The following is an 18929-nucleotide window of genomic DNA, read 5'->3' as shown; positions in this document are numbered from 1 at the left end:
GGACATCGTATATCGGGTGCTTGTTGGGAGAGAATATTCGGATTATCTAGGACATTACGACGTTTTTGTGAGTACATTTCAGCAACTTGCAGGAATGTCTTGTATCCTTGGTTCCCCGACTGTCCTTGCGAGGGACGCAAGAACCTGGACTGTTGTGGTGCTTGGTTGTTCCAATACGTGCATATACGTTTCAACCACCGTCGGAAAAGTCAAGTTTCAGTCTGATAAACTGCTCTCACGATAAATATAGCAATGAAGACGATGTATTTTTGTCGGTGAGTATACAAACATAGACGAACTTATTTTAGAATTTTCTAGCGCCTGACCTTGGACCGCAGCATCAGCCTCCATCTTAAACATGCGTCTGTTCCATGCTTTGCGAGACTACTACCGCTGTCGTCTACCGCACCGGTTCTTGTGGTCGTTGCATATACCGACAATAAGCCGTATTCATGAATTATGATACTCTCCTTAACGGCCGCCGTCCGTCACCTTGCCGAGGTTTTCGCTCATCATCTCCATTTCTAAGCCTCAACCCTCGTCGTTAGTCAAGTGAAGTCGACGTTGCTATCCCTCGCGGCTTCCGTACACGGTCACATTCTGATCCCCAAGCCTAGCAACTGTATCGAATTTCCCAGGGAACTATAAAGGCATGGAAAGTCATGCTACTCTTACTATGTAAGCACAATTTGGCCCCATCTGCTAGTCTCTTATGTTCTTCGGAATTCAAGCGACATACATCCGACGTTGATAGTCACACTGTTCCCCCACTTGACCCGTGCTTCTCGAGTCTCATTATATATACTCCCTCGGCTGGAGAATGCAGAAGCCCAACCCCCAAAGAACTAATAACCAATGTGGAACCAACTTGCTTTCCTGACGACTTTAGCCCTCATGGCATCCGCCCAAGCCCGACCGAAGGCGTACCCTCGCCAAGGTGAAATCCACCCCAGACACTTCACCGGAGACTGACCTACGCGCCGAATAGCTTCTGGTACCGTGTCTGTCAGCGCTTCTGCGGCAACAGCCACCTCGACGATTCCTCTCCATTCCGCTGCTCTTGCGGCCGGGAAGCTCTACTTTGGCTCTGCGACTGACAATCCAGAACTCACCGATGAACCATACGTCGCAATTCTCAGTAATAGAAACATGTTCGGACAGATTACTCCCGGGAACAGTATGAAATGGGCACGTTCTAAAGCTTTCACCGCTTGTGCTGTTATTCATATACCGTTCACAGGACGCGACCGAACCCTCCAGGGGAGTTTTCACCTTCGCGCAGGGTGATGTTATAGCAGACCTTGCATCATCTAACAGTCAGCTTCTCCGTGGACACAATTGCGTGTGGTACAATCAGTTGCCGAGTTGGGTGTCCTCGGGTGGGTTTGACAATGCGACACTTACGGAAATCGTTGCAACGCATTGCGGTACATTGGTAGGACATTACGCTGGAAGAGTGTATGTTGGTTTCATTGTCTGTTTTCCGATCGATAATGCTAATGGACATTATTTAGGTGTACGTGTTTATGTTTCACTCCTCAAACCTCCCATCGTTAATGAAGGAATTTAGATTCCTGGGATGTCATCAATGAGCCGTTCAACGACGATGGGACTTGGCGTTCGGACGTTTTCTTCGACACCATGGGCGAATCTTTCGTCCCAGTTGCACTGAAGGCTGCACGTGCCGCGGACCCCAATGCCAAACTTTACGTGCGTTCAATTGACCCTCAGTCGTCGTCAATCAATTAACTCTCCTATCGCAAGATCAACGACTATAACATCGAAGGCCTTGGTGCTAAATCCACCGCCATGATCAACCTCGTCAAGTCCCTCAAGGCTCAAGGTGTCCCTATCGATGGTATTGGCATTCAGTCACATCTTATCGTCGGAGAGGTCCCTACGACTCTCAAAGAGAATTTCGAGCAATTCACTGCCCTGGGTGTGGAAATTGCGATTACTGAGTTGGATATCCGGATGACTCTTCCAGAAACTGATGCACTTCTTGCTCAACAAAAGGCTGACTATGAGACGGTCATCTCGACGTGCGAGGCAGTGGAGAAATGCATCGGCGTGACTATTTGGGATTACACTGACAAGTATTCGTGGATTCCTTCCACCTTCCCTGGACAGGCGAGTCATGGGATTTCTGTCCTTTACTTCTGAATTCTTACCTTTCTCTAGGGAGCTGCATTGCCGTGGGACGCGAATTTGCTCACAAAGCCGGCGTATGATGGCATCGTGCAAGGGTTTGCTTCGTAAAGACTGTCAATGAAGATATAATTGAGTCAGGCTTGTCTACATGAGCGAAGTCGAGACAATATACCTTCGATAGCACCATGAAGATCACTTGCTCCAGATTGACAAACGGGCCGCTCGTCCCTTCTATGCGGACCGACTTCTAATTTCCTCCCATGGTTTCACTGTTCATATATCACCTTGGCGTGTAAAAAGAAGCTCAGCTCGCAAAGCTGTAAGTTTTCCTCTCTTAGGGAACCTCTGGACCGTGCCTACGAAGTGTCTGTTCAACATCTTCCCCCGTTACATAAGCCTGAACTTTAAAACTAATCACACGAAGGCATCTTAGAGTGGGGATAGGAAAAATATTAGAGCCTCCGTAACTGCAGACCGTACGAGCATCTACAAACGGTCCGGATCACCAAAGCAATGAGTTGCTAGAAATATCCTCATACTTAAATCGTCATTCAAAATCACCTGCTTCTCGTCAAGTCCATCGTGGGCATGTAACTTCATTGGATAGTCATATTCTGTACAAACCCTCTTTGTTAATTATACTTATCCATAGCCGTTGTCGCCAGATTTGACACTGGAGCTCCGGGGCAAAGACGTCAGCAGGTAAACAAGAACCGGAACGAACGATAGAACGGCAAGACACCATGTATCACTCACTTCGCCTCTCATCCCCTAAGAAGGCGCACCTTTCCCTAGCTAAGGACATGTTATCCTCTCTCTGTTCCTCGTCTTCTTAACGAACAGGCTGAAAATATAGCAGATACATGAGAACTAGCAGACATAAACGTGTCCTTCTCAGGATGCCGAGATCGGATGAAGTAGGTTCGCCGTTTTGAAACTGGTAGTGAACGTCGACTTGTTCATCTAGCCTTGTAGTATTTTTGTCCTCCTGTAGCCATCGTCGTTCCAATCGCAGCCAGAATGTGGAGGAAAGAAGTATGAAGTCGCAGATTCACCAGATATTGAATGTGTGACGAGACAAAGATACCCAGTGACTACAAGGCATCAGCTGGACTCATTCGGCGCGAATTATTCGACAGCCTGATTCCTCGTCGACCGAACCCAGATCTGGGATCTTGGAAAGTGGGAAATGAGCCATCATGTTATCGATGTCGTCGGATACAGCATATTTGTTGCAGGCCCTGACTACGATTAGTCCTCGCTGCCGGTGGTATTTCTCCAATCTCAACTAGTAGCTGGGATTTCAGCGCAGAGGTGTGTTCTTGCTTCAGAGTCATTGCGATACAGGATACAGGAATAATTCCCAGAAGAAAGGCAGTGAATGGTTTAGGAGTTTGGGCGTAGTCCTAGCATTATGGCGACGATAGGTAGGCATCTCAGGCCCCAGGGTGACCTTGCAGGCTTCATGGCGGTCGTAAGATGGAAGTTTGCTTGTTACACAAGCATCTGGAAGGTGATTCTTGTCAGGAATGAGATAAAAATGAAGCACCAAATATAACGGACAATACAAAGTGGTCCATACGATGACCAGAGGCTGTTCAACTTGAGTCTGAGAACAATATCAACAGTCGGAGAAGCACAAGAAGAGATCTCAATGTCAAGTGTCAAGAACTTGAGACAGCGGCAGGCGTAAGCCGCCAAGTTGAATGAATACTGAAAGACTAAATGCGAGCGAGTACTAAAATAGAGGATCCACCCTAGTTCCGAGCTGATGGAGTGGCGGGCCGATATCCGAATCCCGTTCAAAATCAACAACACGACACCTGAGGACGGCGGCTCAAGGGAATCTCAATGAGACGTCGAATTCAACTTGACAGTTCCAACGGAGGAGATCGCTTATACCAAATACGCATATCTGGTCCTTTAGCTTCCACGCACTTCCTAAACATGACTCTACATGACTGGCTGCTTTCACAAGAGTGTCCGAGTTCAATGTAACACCTGAGGAGCTCGCTGATGTCTTCCCGCACCTGATGCATCCGACTGTATGCTGGACACGAATCTGTACCTAGCCTGGATGTAAGAGCCATACAAATCCCACGTCCACAAGCTCTTACTGTGTTGGTACGGTACGTCATTTGATCATATCTTTTTTCCGTGTTGAAGAACAGAAACTATCAGAGCGCTCTTTGACAAGACCGATTCCGCTGACAGGACAGGACAGGCTCAGATAGATTTGTATATTCTCATATATTCAATCTTATTGACATGAAAGTTCGACGCCTTGATCAATCTTTGCAGGACACTGCAGCGTCCAGAATGTCCACTCTTTAGAATATCTCAGGTGTAAGTGTTGTTAACTATGGACGAAACTATATATGACCATTTCTGGACGAGATAGTAACATGATGCGCACTCTAGGACACTGCACGTAACCGCACTCTGCGACACCCATGTGCCATGTACAGGAATCCAATGGCCAACAATCAAGCTACTTAATAAACAGAAAGAAAAAAAGAAATCCTTTAACGAGGCCTGGTCTGTATCAGAAGCTTGCAACGACTGTACTCTTTTCAATCTGCACAGAGCCCAAACTGGTCTGGAGGAAAGTCAGATTGCGATACATCTCTTACAATGTACACTCTTACCTCGGGGCTTGACACTGTGTTGAATGACATTCCGCCTTCGCCTCCAGTTTGCTTGACAGCCTTGTCTATGCCCATCGACATCACGTATGTGCTTTGAGACTGATTGCCGATGCGCTTGAGACGTTCCCTTCCGTTAAGCCTCCATAGCCTGTGAATCAATGGCTCACACGACAACCGTACATAGACTTACATGGCGACTACAAAGCGTTAGTCAATGATTATTATCCAACGAGGGCTGGAACTCACAGAAGGTATTGGCGTAAAGACGGGTGACATTAACATGCAGCGAAAGCCTTCAGAGAAGCTCAGCTCTGAATACTGCAAGCTCATGAACATCCACTCACCAGAAAAGATGCCCAGGCTTGACAAAGAAGAGTACCAGAAACAGGGTCTGAATCAGAGTGACCAATATACCACGCTCCACGACGTATCCCATCAAGGTTTTGATGATGGAGTCCGTGCTGTTCCCCCTTCCTGTCAGAACGCTTCTAATACGCCTTCGGGTTGACGAACTCACCGATCAAAACCAGTACGTGCACTCCCAAGGGAGTAACACAGTGCAACCGTAGCAATCGCATCTGACACCGCGGCAGCACCCTTAGCTATCCCAACGGCAATCTACAAAAATATAGAAGTATTGATCCACACGCTCCGTAACACGACGCTCCAAATGACGTACAGTGAAACGGTCGCTGCGGTTCATAAGAATGTACATCTTGTCGATGATCATGAACGTAGCGCATGCTGTGATTTACTTCAGGTCAAGATGTTCGGCTGAATTCATACGGGAGGTACGAACATATCCCTCCAACTGCCATGCCAATGAGCTCAGCTTTCTCTGTGATGTAAGGGAGATGCTTACCAAAGGCAACGATACCGAAGAGGACCTAAATACCCCAAGATGTCAGCTAAAACAATGAGGAACGAACCCCGGCCACGTACAACTAGCCCCGACATGACATACTTGAACATACTACGGTCCTTGCTCACTGATAGGCATCAGCAAAGGGAGGAGATGTTGATGTAGACAAAACGCGGGACTCACCTGTCCAGATTTGCCAGGCAAAGTAGAGCTGCGAACTAGCAAAGTGCCGATGAACGAGAGGAGATTAAGTTGAACTGGGCATGACTTACAGGAAAGTGATAATCACGGCGAGATAACATTCAGAGGCGATAGTCCTACAGAAAGGTCAGTATTCACTCAACGGTCTCCACAACTCCACATACGGAGTGAGCGTTTGGAGCGGCAGCATCGAACCGAAGTGGGGAACCTATTACCAATGCGTAAGTTCAGCTGATAAATCGACTACAACAATATGGAAACCTACAAAGTAGATATACATCCCTTTGGCACACAGAGCGGTGGAGGCAATATCGAGGACGCTAAATGAGGGTCGGTTAAAGGGGCGAAGAGAGCTAATTAAAATACAGACATCATGACCGCGGCCTGGAAGACGGAGGGATTTTCAGGGACGGTAGCTGGAATAGAGGGAAGAGAATTAGACATACGACAGTCTGAACAGAGCGCCTATCTTTGCTCGGGAAATAGGTATAGGCCTGAAGAAAGGTGATTCCTGACAAACTGTACAAATCAACAAGATGAGAAAGACGTTCTGGGGCGGGGAGACACTACGGACACTAAGGAGATAACAGTCCCTATAGGTGACATCTATGAGTATAAATTATGCCGCGAGCGACGGTCAATTCCTTACCCCAGTAGAAAGGGGAGAATATGGCTTCCATATCGTACCCATCCCATGCAGCGCCGGGAGGGCTGGTATCACTTGTATTGAGGCTCATAGTGTTACTCGGGAGGGAGGGGGTTACCAGTGAATGAAAGTCCCGCCCAACCTGTTGTTCCTTCTTTAATATGGCACCCCGAGTCCTAAGGAACGACAATGTTACTCACGCGTCACAAAACACATCAATTATAATATTAGCTGAACTTGATGGTGATCATCCTACGTGTAGGAGAACAGGATATTCCGCGTGGCTTAGAGTTGATGTGATCTCAATGATGATATTATGTTGTACACTGGTGGCTATATCTGGGTCACAAATTGTTTAATGCTCCCTCAAAGTCCGCGATGATGTCGCTGATAGCTTCGATGCCGACGGACACCTACGACTCAATTAAACACCACGGAACTTGAGCCGCCCAGGAACCAATTCACTTACTCGAATGAGATCACCAGTCACGCCAATCGAGAGTTGTTCTTCATCTGATGACTGAATGTGTGTCGTGGCTGCCGGTTGAATTACAAGCGTCTTCGTATCTCCTACAACACAAAGGTCAGTCTAGTCCATGACTGATAAGGAAATAAGTAGTCGAGACCTACCGATATTCGCCAAGTGACTGGCTAATCTTAGATTGTTTATGAATATCTTTGATGCTTCGGCACCTCCCTTGACGCCAAAGCACAGGACGCCGCCGAATAGACCAGGGCGCAACAAAGATTTCGCTCGAAGATGACTAGGGTGTGAATTCAATCCCAAGTATGATACCCAGCTAACCTTGGGATGAGCGTCCAGGAATCTAAAACCAGACGTGAGTTTACTCTTCGAGAGCATGATTACATCTGTTTACTTTGCGAGCCGCATAGCATTCTCGCAATGACGCTCAGCCCGTAAACTTAGCGTCTCAATACCTTGCAACAGAAGAAAGGCTGCAAAGGGATTTAATGCAGGACCCATGTCACGGAGCATCTGCCAGAGCTGTCTGTTAGTCATACATTTGTACATTTAGGACTAAGACATACCTCTGAACGAGCTTTGGCAGTAAATGCCTTGTCGTTCCCAAGGTCTGCGTAGATTACGTTGTGGAATCCTTCAGAGGGTGTGTTAAATCCCGGAAATCGGTGTGAAGCTGCTTTCCAGTCAAAACGGCCTGCATCTTCTGTTAAACCCGGTGTATATCGGTGCCACTTCAAATACCTGAGTCAACAAGGACACCTGCGATTGTCGTTCCGTGTCCGCCGATCCATTTTGTCGCGCTTTGTACTAGGAGGAAGGTTCAAATGAAGATGATGCGTGATAGGGGAGGCTCATACCGACTATATCTGCGCCGTAATCAATGGGGCGAAAGAGATATCCTGCGTTATGTCTCCATTATCAGGAGAGCATATTGCATATACTAACGAGGGACCTACCACCCATACCAAGAGTATTATCGACTACGAGTGGAAGGTGGTGACTGTGCGCAAGCTTTCGAGACGTTAGGATACTTGCAACGTAATGGTGGTGAAAGATGTACCTCAGCCAATTCCTGGATAGGTGCAACAAGGAATGTCGGATTACTGATAGATTCGGTGTAAATCGCTTTCGTCTTGCTGTCGATGAGTGCGGCATAGTCTTCTACGATGTCAGTGCTGACAAATCTGACTTGGACGCCAAATTTCTTGAATATAACTATCCATTATTGACATGAGAAAGTTGTTGTGAAGATATACCAAATATATGCACCTTTGAGTTGGTTCTGGCTCTTCGGACGGAGGTCAGTTTTTGGACAGAGAGATGATATGCTTGGTCCTTACGCCACCATAGAGGAATGAACTACAGGACAGTTCGTGTGTCAAAGCATTATTCTACTAATGATATTGACCTACGAGGAAACGATGTTGTCGCCTGCACTAGCCAGAGTTAAGAGGGCGACAAACTGGGCGGACATTCCAGACGCTGTGGCGATAGCGGACATGCCACCCTCAAGGGAGGCGATACGTTTCTCACAGACGTCCTACAAAGATCGATCAAGATGGCGACCATGACGCAGGGCCTCATACGCACGACAGTAGGATTGGATATACGAGAATACACAAACCCATTCGAGCCAGTACTATCCTCTAGGTCAGCGTTGAGGGTAACGGAAGTTTGAGTTAGGTCCATACTTTACTCCAAAGAGTCCTTCGCTTTGCTAGTTTTTGTTCTTCAGTACAGAACAAGACGTGATCAAATGACGTGCTGTGTTGTCAAAACAGAAGCTTGTGGACGCGTAAATTGGTACGGCTCTTGCATTCATGCTACGTCCAGGTTCGTGGCCAGCATGTAGCTGAAGCGTATCAAATTCGGGTTCTCTACGGGAAGACGTCAATGAGCTCCTCAAGTGTTACGTTTAAGGGGGGACGCACTTGTAAAAGCAGCTGGTCATGTTTGAAGAGTGAACGGTCTCTGCCTGAAAGGGCCGTTAAAGGGGAAGAGGTAAATGCGCGCACTTAGTTGGTCCGTTGGAATGGTTAGTACTTTGAAATCGACGTGGATACCTAGGAGTCTTTGGGGTCGCGGTACTAGATCCGCAGCAACACTCCGGAGACTTAACGAGCCGCCGTGATATCGATAAGTACGGTGGTTCACACAGTTGAAAGTTTGACTCGATGTGTTCCAAGGAAGCCTAAGCATCAGAGGCTTGACGAGTCGCCTTGATCTGATGCATACGGTTCACACAGGCTGATGTTGGAGACTTGAAAAGTTGCCGATATCGATAAATACGATGGGTCCATACAGTTGAAAGTTTGATAGGGTCGAAGAAGATGAGAGAGAGCCGCAAAGAGGTGCTTCATCATTGTTCGGCCCTGTTCCATATGTATTATGTAACCCTGCGCCTCGCCGCTTCGGTGCGTCCCTTATTCCGTACCTTTCAAGTTATTTTTAGCATTCGGTTGTATAAGTTCGTCATCATCCGACATACCCGCAACGCTCACATTCTTGATCCCTCGCCCGCTTTATTTTTCTTCGATTTCTGATGATATTCTCCAACTCTGAGCTACCGAGGGCCTTGATTATGGTACTGTATTGTTCCTTACCTTTCGGTGATTCATATTTGTTTCATTCTTGATGGGATCAACTTTCAGCTGTTTGCGTGATGAGCTTCCTTCCATTTTACGATCTCCACTACAGGAATCTGCACCGTGAGAGATCGACCCACACGCTGAATCATTTCGGGCATCACCCTGTTGGGTACAGCATGCTCTAGTTTCTGGACTATTCATTGCCTCTCAGCACGGCTTCATTCCAGAATGCCTACCGACCAAGAACTTGAACACACCTCTACACCGAAATCCCAGCTATCGGTGGCTACTGCAAAAGTTTCTCCGGACGGAATGACAACTTCAAAGGACGAAAATACAGAATTACATACAGTACATGCTCACGACGTCCCCGATGGCGGGTTGAGGGCATGGATGACTGTTGTTGGCGCGTATGTCAATCTTTCCTCAGGGTGTCTCCTAAAAAGGCTCATACCTCTCCTCCTAGGTTTCTCGTCGTCTTTTGTTCTTCAGGGTCCGTTCTTTAGCATTTCGGTCGGTGTTTGTTAAAACTCAACAACGGAAATATGGCAGTTACGTCAATTGCTATGGTGTATACGAAGGTAGATTGACTGAAGACCTCTACCCCAAATCCGAGTTGACACTGTACAACCCCAGATTACTATGTCCGTGAATTTTTGAGCGACCATTCGTCTTCAAGGATTAGGTGCGATGTCTTCCGTCACTTTTCCCGGTGTTCCGCTTTCTCTGACATGTCCAAGTTGGATAGGTAGCGTTCAAATACTGGGTCTGGGGTCATTAGGCATATATTCAGGTTTTGCCATGGATCAGGGACACTTGTAAGTTCAACTTCCTCGTAATGCCCCTGTACTCTCTTTTAGACTTGATAATAGCCGGCCTGTCATGCTCGCAGGGTCGGCCTTACTCGTATTTTGCCTCTTCATGACGTCCCTCACCCAAGAGCAGCAATTTTGGCAAGTAAGTATTTGACTGAGGTTCTTCTAAACCTCTTGTCGATACTCATGGCGCCTCAGATCTTTCTTGCGCAAGGTATTGGATTGGGCATAGCCGTCGGGATCGTTTATGTTCCCGCGCTTGGAATCGTTTCGCATCATTTCAAGAAACGTCGGTCCCTCGTCATGGGCATTGTTGGATCTGGATCATCCATTGGCGGTCTTGTCCACCCTATCATGTTGAACCGGTTCTTTCATGGATCTATCGGTTTCCGTTGGGGTGTGCGGATCAGCGCGTTCTTTAATCTTGGATTGCTGATACTGGCAAACGCACTGATGACGACTCGTTTGCCACCACGCCTTGGAGATGTAAGCTTCGCTAAGCAGGTGGCTTATTGGAGACACTTCTTCACCGACAAAGCATATCTTATCGCCATTGCGGGAAACTTTATTCTCTTCTTAGGAGTCTATTTCCCTACTTTTTATCTCCAGTTGAATGCCATTGAACATGGCGTAAACGAAAATCTGGCATTCTATACGGTAGGGCGGTCATACTATTGATGTTGTCATTTCAAACTTATCACCTTGTCCTCACAGATCGCGCTCTTGAATGGCGCAGGTGCCTTTGGACGTGTCATGCCAACGATTACTGTCGACCGTATTGGCGTCTTCAGCTCGATTATCCCATGTGCTGTTGCATGTGGGGTGCTTATTTTTGCTTGGGTCGCCATTACAAACCCGGCCTCGATAATGGTTTTCGCTGTCCTCTATGGGTTCTTCTCAGGCGCTGGCAGGTCATTTATCCCTTCAATTCGGCTGCTATTAAACGGTATTACAGTGATTTCTCTTCTTGGCCCGATGATTGCATACCTCACGAAGAATGTCTCGGAAATCGGGTGGGCATATCTGTTTCTCCTTTAGTATTAGTACATCTTAACCTCGTATTCATAGGGCACGACTCGGGGTATGTATTGGCATTGCAGGTAAGCAACCCTCTATGTGAATATCTGAATATATTCAAATTAGTTTCTAGCTGTCGGAGGAATGATTGGTAGGAATATTGATTGTCGTCTGAAGCCAACGATTACTAAAACATGTACTTTCGTTTTCCCAGGACCTCCCATTAGCGGCGCCCTAGTTACTGATGAATATACCGGGCAGACGCGGTGGCTACGACCTGTGCTATTCAGTGGGGTAAACTTATATTCCCTTCTGGCGTCCTCAGCTTCTGATACCTTCATTACTAGATATGCTGCGTTGTCAGTGGTTTGACTCTGGCGCTTGTTCAAGTCCTTTCTCGACGGAGTAAGTAGAAGCTGATGATGTCGTCTAGAATTAAATTGAGATGTCTCTGCGTTAATAGAAGATCAGTTTAGTACTTACCAGACGCCGTGTACCGCACGGTTGAACATCAATTCCCGATCCACTTACCCCCTAGGTTCATTCTTCTGGTTTTTACGCTTGTGATAGCAGCCACAGGCACTTCCAGGGTGCATAATTTTGCGTTCTTCTAATAGGGAATTGATTTTGATGTGCTGTTGGTGGTAGGTGTTTATAGCATACGTATCGTGGCTTCTCAAAGTATTATCTAGGCGCGTACCGTTCATCAGCATCGTGATCGGGCGGTGTCCGTCTCTTGGTTAATTGAGTAGGTGACTCGCGGCGGGAAAACTACCACTCTCCATCAACATCGTGACCAGGTTGTATTCAGCAGATTTACAGCAAATTTACGTCGCACTGACGCCGAGACCTTCAAGCATGATATATCAATCTCACCTGAGAGATACTTTTATCTACCAATGAAATTTCGCTCCTAGACGGACCCCATTCGAAGATGTCCCATTTCTTGTCCTGAGGACCACATCTTAAGTTTCGCTGTGAAACGTATAAATGGCTGGATGAATTGGCCTTCATTCCCTATCTGACCAGTCAGAACTCCAAATCATCTACCCTCTTTGACTCACAATGCCAATCATCGAGCTCACTACCAATGTCAAGGTGAACTCTGTTTTCATCTCGATCACTCGAGCTTGACCCCTTCCGAAGGTCCCGGATGCGAAAGCATTCACAACTGCCTTGTCCCAGGTTTTATTGACCCAGTTGTCCTCGGATTTATATCCTCTGACTTATTTCTCCCTCAGAAAAGCGCTGAGATCCTTGGAATGACAAAATATGTCACAGTGACATACAAGTACGACGAGAGCATGATCTTCCGCGGCACATATGACCCTACTTTTACCATGAATGTGGTACGTATTACTGTGTGTAGGTCAGTTAGATACCGGGCTGATGATATGCTTATACTTCAGCTCACGGTATTGGGTATCCCAACGGATAAAAATGCTGGTTTTAGCCAAGGCTTCTTTGAGTTCTTTGCGAAAGAGCTCGGAATTCCGAATGACCGGGGAAGCATGTAGGTGTTCATCAGAAAATAGAGCCGAAAGTATTAATGGTCTGCACCTTTCAGCATTTTCAATGATCCAGGAGCAGACCGTCTTGGGTATGTTTTCTGGATTCGTGTGGGAGATATCGAAGATTGATTTTTGGGGCGTTTCAGATACAAGGGAACCACATTCAATATCATTTTGGCGTCTATGCCTTCGCCGGGCTGAGAAATAGGCAGTCTCCAGGACTTTGATTGAATTGGATTGATGTTGTTGGAGTACGCTGTTCAGCTCAGATAAGCGGGACTCCGGGATTAGCAGGGAACCCTCGCAAACATGCGAGGGGCTCGATTACAAGGTATCCTACTTTATATACTAATGCTAAATTTAGAAAATATACTACGGAAAGGAGGGGTGGCCGTTGGAAGCACGGCGCATTTGGTATTTCAACAGATGTCTCCTTTCCAAGCTATGCCCGTATTAGCTATGCTTGGAATTCCTGGACAATATTCCGGGATCTCACGGGATCTCGTGCGGTCGTGCGAGATCTCGTGAGGCCCCGTGGGATCTTGCGAGATTTCATGAGGTCATCTGAGGTTGCCTCATGGAGAGGTGTCAATGGGCATTCACAATGCCTACCCAGCCGACCGCGAGCATGACCGGGCAACATACACTCATTTTGGCGCCATTCTCCTTGATACCCCTTCTATAAATGCCTTGTTTTTTTTTGTTTTTTTGTTTTTTTTGCTATTTTGATTATTTTGATTATTTTTGTTTATAAACCCGTTTCGCACCACCACGAATCCGAACTTCAACTCAAACCTCAACCATGACTACGGCTCAAATCGAGCGTGTCAATAGGTCTTGGTCAGAGCTTTGCCATTCGGTCAATCAGGTTCTTCAGGCTGGCAATGGCGACCTCCACCGAATTCAGCTGCAACTCAACGAGGTTGCCTATTGGGAACAGTATTGGACAGAGGTCTGTCGCAATAATTATCATCAACACCTTATTCTTTGATTAATATTTGCATACCACAGGCCCAAGTCTACTTCTCAGATGACTATGTTGCGATCATCAATGCTGGACTTCTCGCGATGAGGACTTCATTAACTTCAGAATTGTTCATCTCCAAGGATCCTCCGAAGCACGCTCCCCTCCTCCAGCCACGATCCAAGGTATACACGGGACGGAGAGGACGTCCACCTGCCGATATAAATCCTACCATTTTGGGGGTGCTCATGGAGAGCCATCGCTCCCCCCCTCGCATCACTGATCTCTTTGACGTTTGCCCCCACACTGTCAGCCGTCATCAGGAAAGCAATGGCCTCTGAGAGCCCAGAAACGCGCCCTTCCAAATCCTCATTGATGAACATGGCCAAGAATACACAATCCACACCCCTACAAGACTGCAGATGGCTGACCTGTCTGACGAGGAGCTGGATAAAGAGGTTGAAGAGATCCTTCAATGTTGTCCTGGCTATGGGTGTCAGCAAATCAAGTCGGTGTTGGGTAGGCTAGGTCATCGTGTCTCTCGACAACGTGTCGAAGCCTCAAGGAAACGCGTCCAAGGCCTGCCACTGAAATCTGGCAGGTGACCCACAGCCAGGACCAACTACAGTGTCCCTGGCGCCAACTCCATGTGGCACCATGATGGAAATCACCATCCGTTTCCACCCATGGTCACTTTTATCATCTACTAATCATCAAGTTCTAGGCCTGATTCGGTGGAAAATTGTCCTCCACATATTTGTTGATGGGAAAACACGTGTCGTGGTCAACATCAGAGCAAGCAACTCCAACTGACCATACATTGTCCTCATGGTTTTCATTGATGCAACACTTGTCTGGGGGGTTCCCATACGCTTATGTGGTGACCACGGTGTTGAAAACCTGTATGCGGCTCAGTGGATGGAGAATTATTGAGGAGTATTGAGCAACGCATACATTTGGGGCCGGTGAGTGGATTCAGTAGCTCAAGATTGTCCTGTATTGATAATGAGTACCATAGCTCAGTTTATAATACGAGAGGAGAGCGAATGTGGGTAGAGACTTCCAGAAGTTGGGCCGATCGCTGGCACGAATTCTTCACGGAGCTCGAGGCTAGCTACGGTCTGGACCACGAAAATTCGGCACATATCTGGTTGGTCCATCACCTGTTTCTTGCCGATATAGACGAGGCTGCCCACCAGTGGGCGGATGAATGGAATCATCACAAGATTCCATTGCAGGGTAAGCGATCCGAGATGCCTAACAATATGTGGTTGGAAAGTCAGCTCATGGATGGCTTTCGTGGCCTCGAGCACATCATGCCGACAGACCCCCTGGTTGTGGATCCACTTGCAGCTGTCCCTAACATGGGTGTCAATCAGGAGATCCTTACTCTACTACAACAGCATCATCAGGCTCTTACCCCCGATGTGCTAGCTCACCTTCAGGACGGCCATGGGGATGCACCACTACCTGTCAATCGTGAGTTGTCTTCTTCAACCGGCCGAGCACACATTCATGTTACAGTACCCACCCAATCTTTGGCGTATGTGCCTTGCGAGGCCCCTGCCTGCCCCCTCAGCCCTGCAGAGGTTGATGTTCTAAACCAAACTATGGCTACCAGTCCAGGAATGGCAAGCAATACCTGGGAGGCCCATTGAGTGTGCTGGATTCATGGCTTAGAGACTCTGAATGCCATATTGGCCCACCAGCGGGGATGAGGTCGATTCTCAGTGTTGTGATGTGACAGACACACTGGTGTGACATGTAACACCTCTACGGAGGGTGATGTTTATGTAATCTAGTCAGCCGATTCAAGAACTGCCATGTTAGAATATCATTCCTATTGTGACGTGACAGACTGGAAGGTCTGACCGTTCACCTGAGAAACCGGTTCTTCTGTTCTACTATATGAAGGCAAAGCCATCAAGGCAATAATAACTCTGCTTCATCTAAGAGATCATCGTTCACGGTTCCTGCACTTGCCAATTCGACAGCTGTGAGCAGTTCTGCATGGAGCCAGTTGTGGCTCAGCTGAAACTCATACGTATCCTCATCAGCATCGGTCATGACTGCCATGGCCTCCAGGACGTCGGAAAGTTCAAAATCCATGTTGATAATGCATCCTCTGGAGCGACAATTCATCGGCAGCAGGAAAACCACCCTTCCTACATTCGGCAGCTGGATATCATGGTTAGATGGCAGACACTGGATGCCGGATCATGCCCACATACCAAGGGTGTCACCCAAATTTTGCAGAAGAACTGGGGTCCACAGTATTAGTCAAAGTCGGACTCAAGGATGGTGCTGCTTACCTGTATACGAGAGGATGTGTCTAGTGTAACGTGAGGAAATGCTGCCACATACAACATCTCGTAACGCAAGGAAGTCCATTCAAGCACGGAAACTCCATGTCTATAGAGGACAGCAGAGTTCCAGTCGATGTGTGTGTGCCCTGTCTGCAGCACATAAGTCTTCAACAAGTTTTCAAGCCCCTCCAAAACAATTTGATACCTCGCGAAGTCTTCTACGGGATGGCTGGGATGAAGAAGAACTATGAAGTTTGGAATGATGTCGACTTCAATCGTTGGGATCCCTCTGAAGTGACCAATAGCACTGTGGGATCCAGTCAGAATGTTGTAACTGGCACCGAAAGACAACATACCGCGTAAGTTGCCTTCCTTGTTGTTGGGTCAGATCAACGACAGCTTGCATACTGGGAAGCATGATTCGTTGTGGCAGGAAAAGAGAGGTTCGCCCCTATAAGAACGAGCCTCCGTGCCTGATCTCTGTGACGGCTGTTGCCCACCGGATAAAATAACCATAATTTCAATATGTATTTGAGACTAAATACTAGTTTTTGGGCAGTACGTTCTTAAAAAGCAATTCAGCATGTGAAAGGGAGAGGGGTTGTTTGACATGAAAGAGCTCCTCCTCTGTCAATGGGTTCGTTGTCAAAGTATCTGCCCGAGATGGCAGACCTTGCCAGGTAGCAATTGTTTCCAACATCTCCCACTGCTGCCGGTCCTGTGGCTTGACCTCATCACCGAAATCATAGGCACTGAGATAGTGTCCGAGTGACTGTACCTTTTTCCAAAAGCTGAAGTAGTGCTCAAACGTCTTTTGAGAACATTCAAAGATTTCAACCTTGTGTAAACTAGTCCAGCTTTTCAACCATGCTAGCACACCTGGAAGGCTGCCCCACTTCCCCATGTGCAAGGCTTTCTTGTCGCTGCCAATCTGTTCTGTGATCGCCATGAGAATCGTCACCCCCAAATACACCCGGAATGGCTCGTTGTACTCTGGGTCAAATAGACTCTGCACCGGTTGGATCGTCCCTAGAAAACGCTTGTCCCAGATTTGCCATTCTTTTGCTTCAGCAGGAGCTTCCACAGTCCCTGCTTCTGATGATGCTGGTGCTCTGTGTATATATACGATGTGAAGCTCATCTTGAGAAAGCCCGGTCTCCACAAGTATCCTTGCTGTGTTGGGACACATTCAGCACTTGAGCAGGGGAGTCCTGTATAGTGAACTGCCCTCCTCGAGGACCTTGTCCAAGAGGCCAATCTCCCTGAATGACAAATCCTCCCCACCACCTTCATGAAGATACAAAGGTCACGTGGAGGTTGACACCATCCAACCGGAGTGATCTAGCCCTTGCAGAGCACGTCCCATCCTTCCTCCTCCTCTCAACAAGGCACCTAGAGCTTCACCTGCAACATAGGTATTCACCATTAACAGTGCAAATGACATAGTGAGGTTGACTTACCCACTAATCCCTCCAGCATGCCTACATTATATTCCACTTGGGCACAATCAGTTCCTTCCAAGTTCTCCATACAAATGAACAGGTTGACTGGATGCCTGCAATCTGGGTTCAGAAGAGCATAAATGAAAGTGAAAATGGTCGGACTTTACGACCAGCGCAGGGTTGCCCTCTTCCAGATTGTCCTCTTTACGAAATTCATCATTGACAGGCCCATTGCCACCGGACGTATCGCGAGGCGGGACACCTTGTCGTATTGTAATTTTTGTCAGACTGGAGACTGAGACTTGAATACTTACCTGTTTCTCCATCCCTATGTTCGCCGTCTGCCCCAGGATGCAACATGTCCTCTTCACGGACAGAATATCATTCCCAGTTCCGCTGTTGAGCAGCAAGCTGACTGGCAGGCACAATGTTCGCACCTTTCCAATTTTTTCATGGAGGAGACGAAAACAACAATTTCTGCCACTCACTGTTCTGAGCAGTTTCTGCTGGAGCTTCTTCATCAGGACCAGGATATAGATCTCTCTCCAACTGATCTGGATCATCTGAGAAATGAGCCCATCAGGATGGGTTTGAAGGCAATTGTGTACAAGTACGAACCGTCATTCGGGCTCATGCCCGACGCCAAGTCAACATCATTCACTTCATTGGGTGAATCAGGATGTCCGCTAATATCATTCCTTTGCGTTGGAGATTCTTCATCGTCTAGGTCTTCAGGGCCTCTGTTATCTATCAAGTGCGTCAGAAGGTCACATCAAGCAGAAAGCAGGTGCCTTACCTCTCCCTGTTGCACCTTCCGAACCCTGGTGATCCCCAAGGCTTTGTTCACTGCTCCCACCAGTGAATCTCGCACGAAACAAGTCCGATAAAGTCGTTAACGATTGTTCTTCCCTGGAGGTTGGTACACGTCCACCACTGACTCTTGCACTAAACAGGTCTGATAAAGTACCAGTGTCAGTTTCGGTGCAAGCGTGTCATGGCCGCCATACCAGTTGTGCCCCGGCATGACAGTTGATCCAGGAAATCAACCTGTCCTGCCTCCTCGCCCGTGTTCCTCCTGTTCCTGTTCCTCATTTGTGGACTTCCCTCAATGACTATAGGCGAAGGTGGCCGAGGAACCAAGGGCGGATCACCTGTGGACTTGTCAATATGTATACAGTGGAGGATAATGAGCCATGTACCTGGTTGTCTCAAACATGCAGGCAGCTGCCGTTGATGGCCAGATCTGGTTGAAGAGGTCAGTGGAGGAGGGATGAAGTCAGTTTCTTGACTTGAG

At 47.5% G+C, this 18929-nt stretch overlaps 8 protein-coding genes across 8 annotated transcripts; 5 read left to right on the top strand and 3 right to left on the bottom strand.

Annotated features, from left to right (window-relative positions):
• Nucleotides 1–1008: 1008 nt before the first annotated feature.
• EV420DRAFT_1258756 (endo-1,4-beta xylanase) lies at nt 1009–2259 on the top strand (the record flags this gene model as incomplete). The annotated part of the gene is made up of 5 exons (XM_060466912.1): nt 1009–1218; nt 1241–1466; nt 1571–1710; nt 1765–2134; nt 2186–2259. Coding segments are annotated over 5 exons (1020 nt in total), but the record flags the coding sequence as incomplete, so codon positions are not given.
• A 2437-nt stretch (nt 2260–4696) lies between these two features.
• EV420DRAFT_1634189 (uncharacterized protein) lies at nt 4697–6599 on the bottom strand (the record flags this gene model as incomplete). Its single annotated transcript, XM_060476285.1, has 17 exons — nt 4697–4750; nt 4800–4947; nt 4990–4996; nt 5046–5092; nt 5144–5260; nt 5317–5417; nt 5479–5543; nt 5599–5686; nt 5742–5788; nt 5845–5879; nt 5934–5978; nt 6027–6070; nt 6128–6182; nt 6233–6246; nt 6309–6381; nt 6437–6455; nt 6512–6599. The coding sequence occupies 17 exons, from the start codon at nt 6597–6599 to the stop codon at nt 4697–4699; spliced, it is 1047 nt and encodes a 348-aa protein (XP_060339561.1).
• Nucleotides 6600–6750: 151 nt separating this feature from the next.
• Nucleotides 6751–8943, bottom strand: EV420DRAFT_1661349 (Cys/Met metabolism PLP-dependent enzyme-domain-containing protein; the record flags this gene model as incomplete). The annotated part of the gene is made up of 16 exons (XM_060478922.1): nt 6751–6921; nt 6978–7078; nt 7139–7335; nt 7387–7505; nt 7559–7686; nt 7734–7799; nt 7850–7891; nt 7949–8003; nt 8053–8207; nt 8262–8280; nt 8333–8351; nt 8405–8532; nt 8583–8631; nt 8684–8699; nt 8754–8869; nt 8924–8943. 16 exons carry the CDS (start codon nt 8941–8943, stop codon nt 6853–6855), a joined length of 1299 nt encoding a protein of 432 aa, XP_060339560.1. The 3' UTR covers nt 6751–6852.
• Nucleotides 8944–9455: 512 nt separating this feature from the next.
• EV420DRAFT_1742342 (major facilitator superfamily domain-containing protein) lies at nt 9456–11898 on the top strand. The gene is made up of 14 exons (XM_060480041.1): nt 9456–9576; nt 9644–9990; nt 10047–10073; nt 10133–10161; nt 10217–10265; nt 10321–10398; nt 10453–10537; nt 10594–11052; nt 11110–11302; nt 11351–11408; nt 11464–11495; nt 11546–11563; nt 11627–11706; nt 11760–11898. The coding sequence occupies exons 2-14, from the start codon at nt 9809–9811 to the stop codon at nt 11823–11825; spliced, it is 1356 nt and encodes a 451-aa protein (XP_060339559.1). The 5' UTR covers nt 9456–9576; nt 9644–9808; the 3' UTR covers nt 11826–11898.
• A 579-nt stretch (nt 11899–12477) lies between these two features.
• EV420DRAFT_1634186 (Tautomerase/MIF) lies at nt 12478–13052 on the top strand (the record flags this gene model as incomplete). Its single annotated transcript, XM_060476284.1, has 5 exons — nt 12478–12510; nt 12559–12597; nt 12654–12761; nt 12822–12925; nt 12980–13052. The coding sequence occupies 5 exons, from the start codon at nt 12478–12480 to the stop codon at nt 13050–13052; spliced, it is 357 nt and encodes a 118-aa protein (XP_060339558.1).
• A 673-nt stretch (nt 13053–13725) lies between these two features.
• EV420DRAFT_1472930 (uncharacterized protein) lies at nt 13726–14228 on the top strand (the record flags this gene model as incomplete). The annotated part of the gene is made up of 2 exons (XM_060469093.1): nt 13726–13875; nt 13935–14228. 2 exons carry the CDS (start codon nt 13726–13728, stop codon nt 14226–14228), a joined length of 444 nt encoding a protein of 147 aa, XP_060339557.1.
• Nucleotides 14229–15140: 912 nt separating this feature from the next.
• On the top strand, nt 15141–15545 carry EV420DRAFT_1634184 (uncharacterized protein; the record flags this gene model as incomplete). The annotated part of the gene is made up of 2 exons (XM_060476283.1): nt 15141–15366; nt 15412–15545. 2 exons carry the CDS (start codon nt 15141–15143, stop codon nt 15543–15545), a joined length of 360 nt encoding a protein of 119 aa, XP_060339556.1.
• On the bottom strand, nt 15376–16611 carry EV420DRAFT_1661323 (uncharacterized protein; the record flags this gene model as incomplete). The annotated part of the gene is made up of 4 exons (XM_060478921.1): nt 15376–16065; nt 16119–16148; nt 16200–16500; nt 16550–16611. The coding sequence occupies 4 exons, from the start codon at nt 16609–16611 to the stop codon at nt 15811–15813; spliced, it is 648 nt and encodes a 215-aa protein (XP_060339555.1). The 3' UTR covers nt 15376–15810.
• Between the last annotated feature and the right edge of the window lie 2318 nt (nt 16612–18929).

This window comes from Desarmillaria tabescens, assembly GCF_030435595.1.
Source record: "Desarmillaria tabescens strain CCBAS 213 chromosome Unknown EV420scaffold_1, whole genome shotgun sequence".
Taxonomy (NCBI): Eukaryota; Fungi; Basidiomycota; class Agaricomycetes; order Agaricales; family Physalacriaceae; genus Desarmillaria; species Desarmillaria tabescens.
This window is presented reverse-complemented; position numbering and strand designations above follow the sequence as displayed.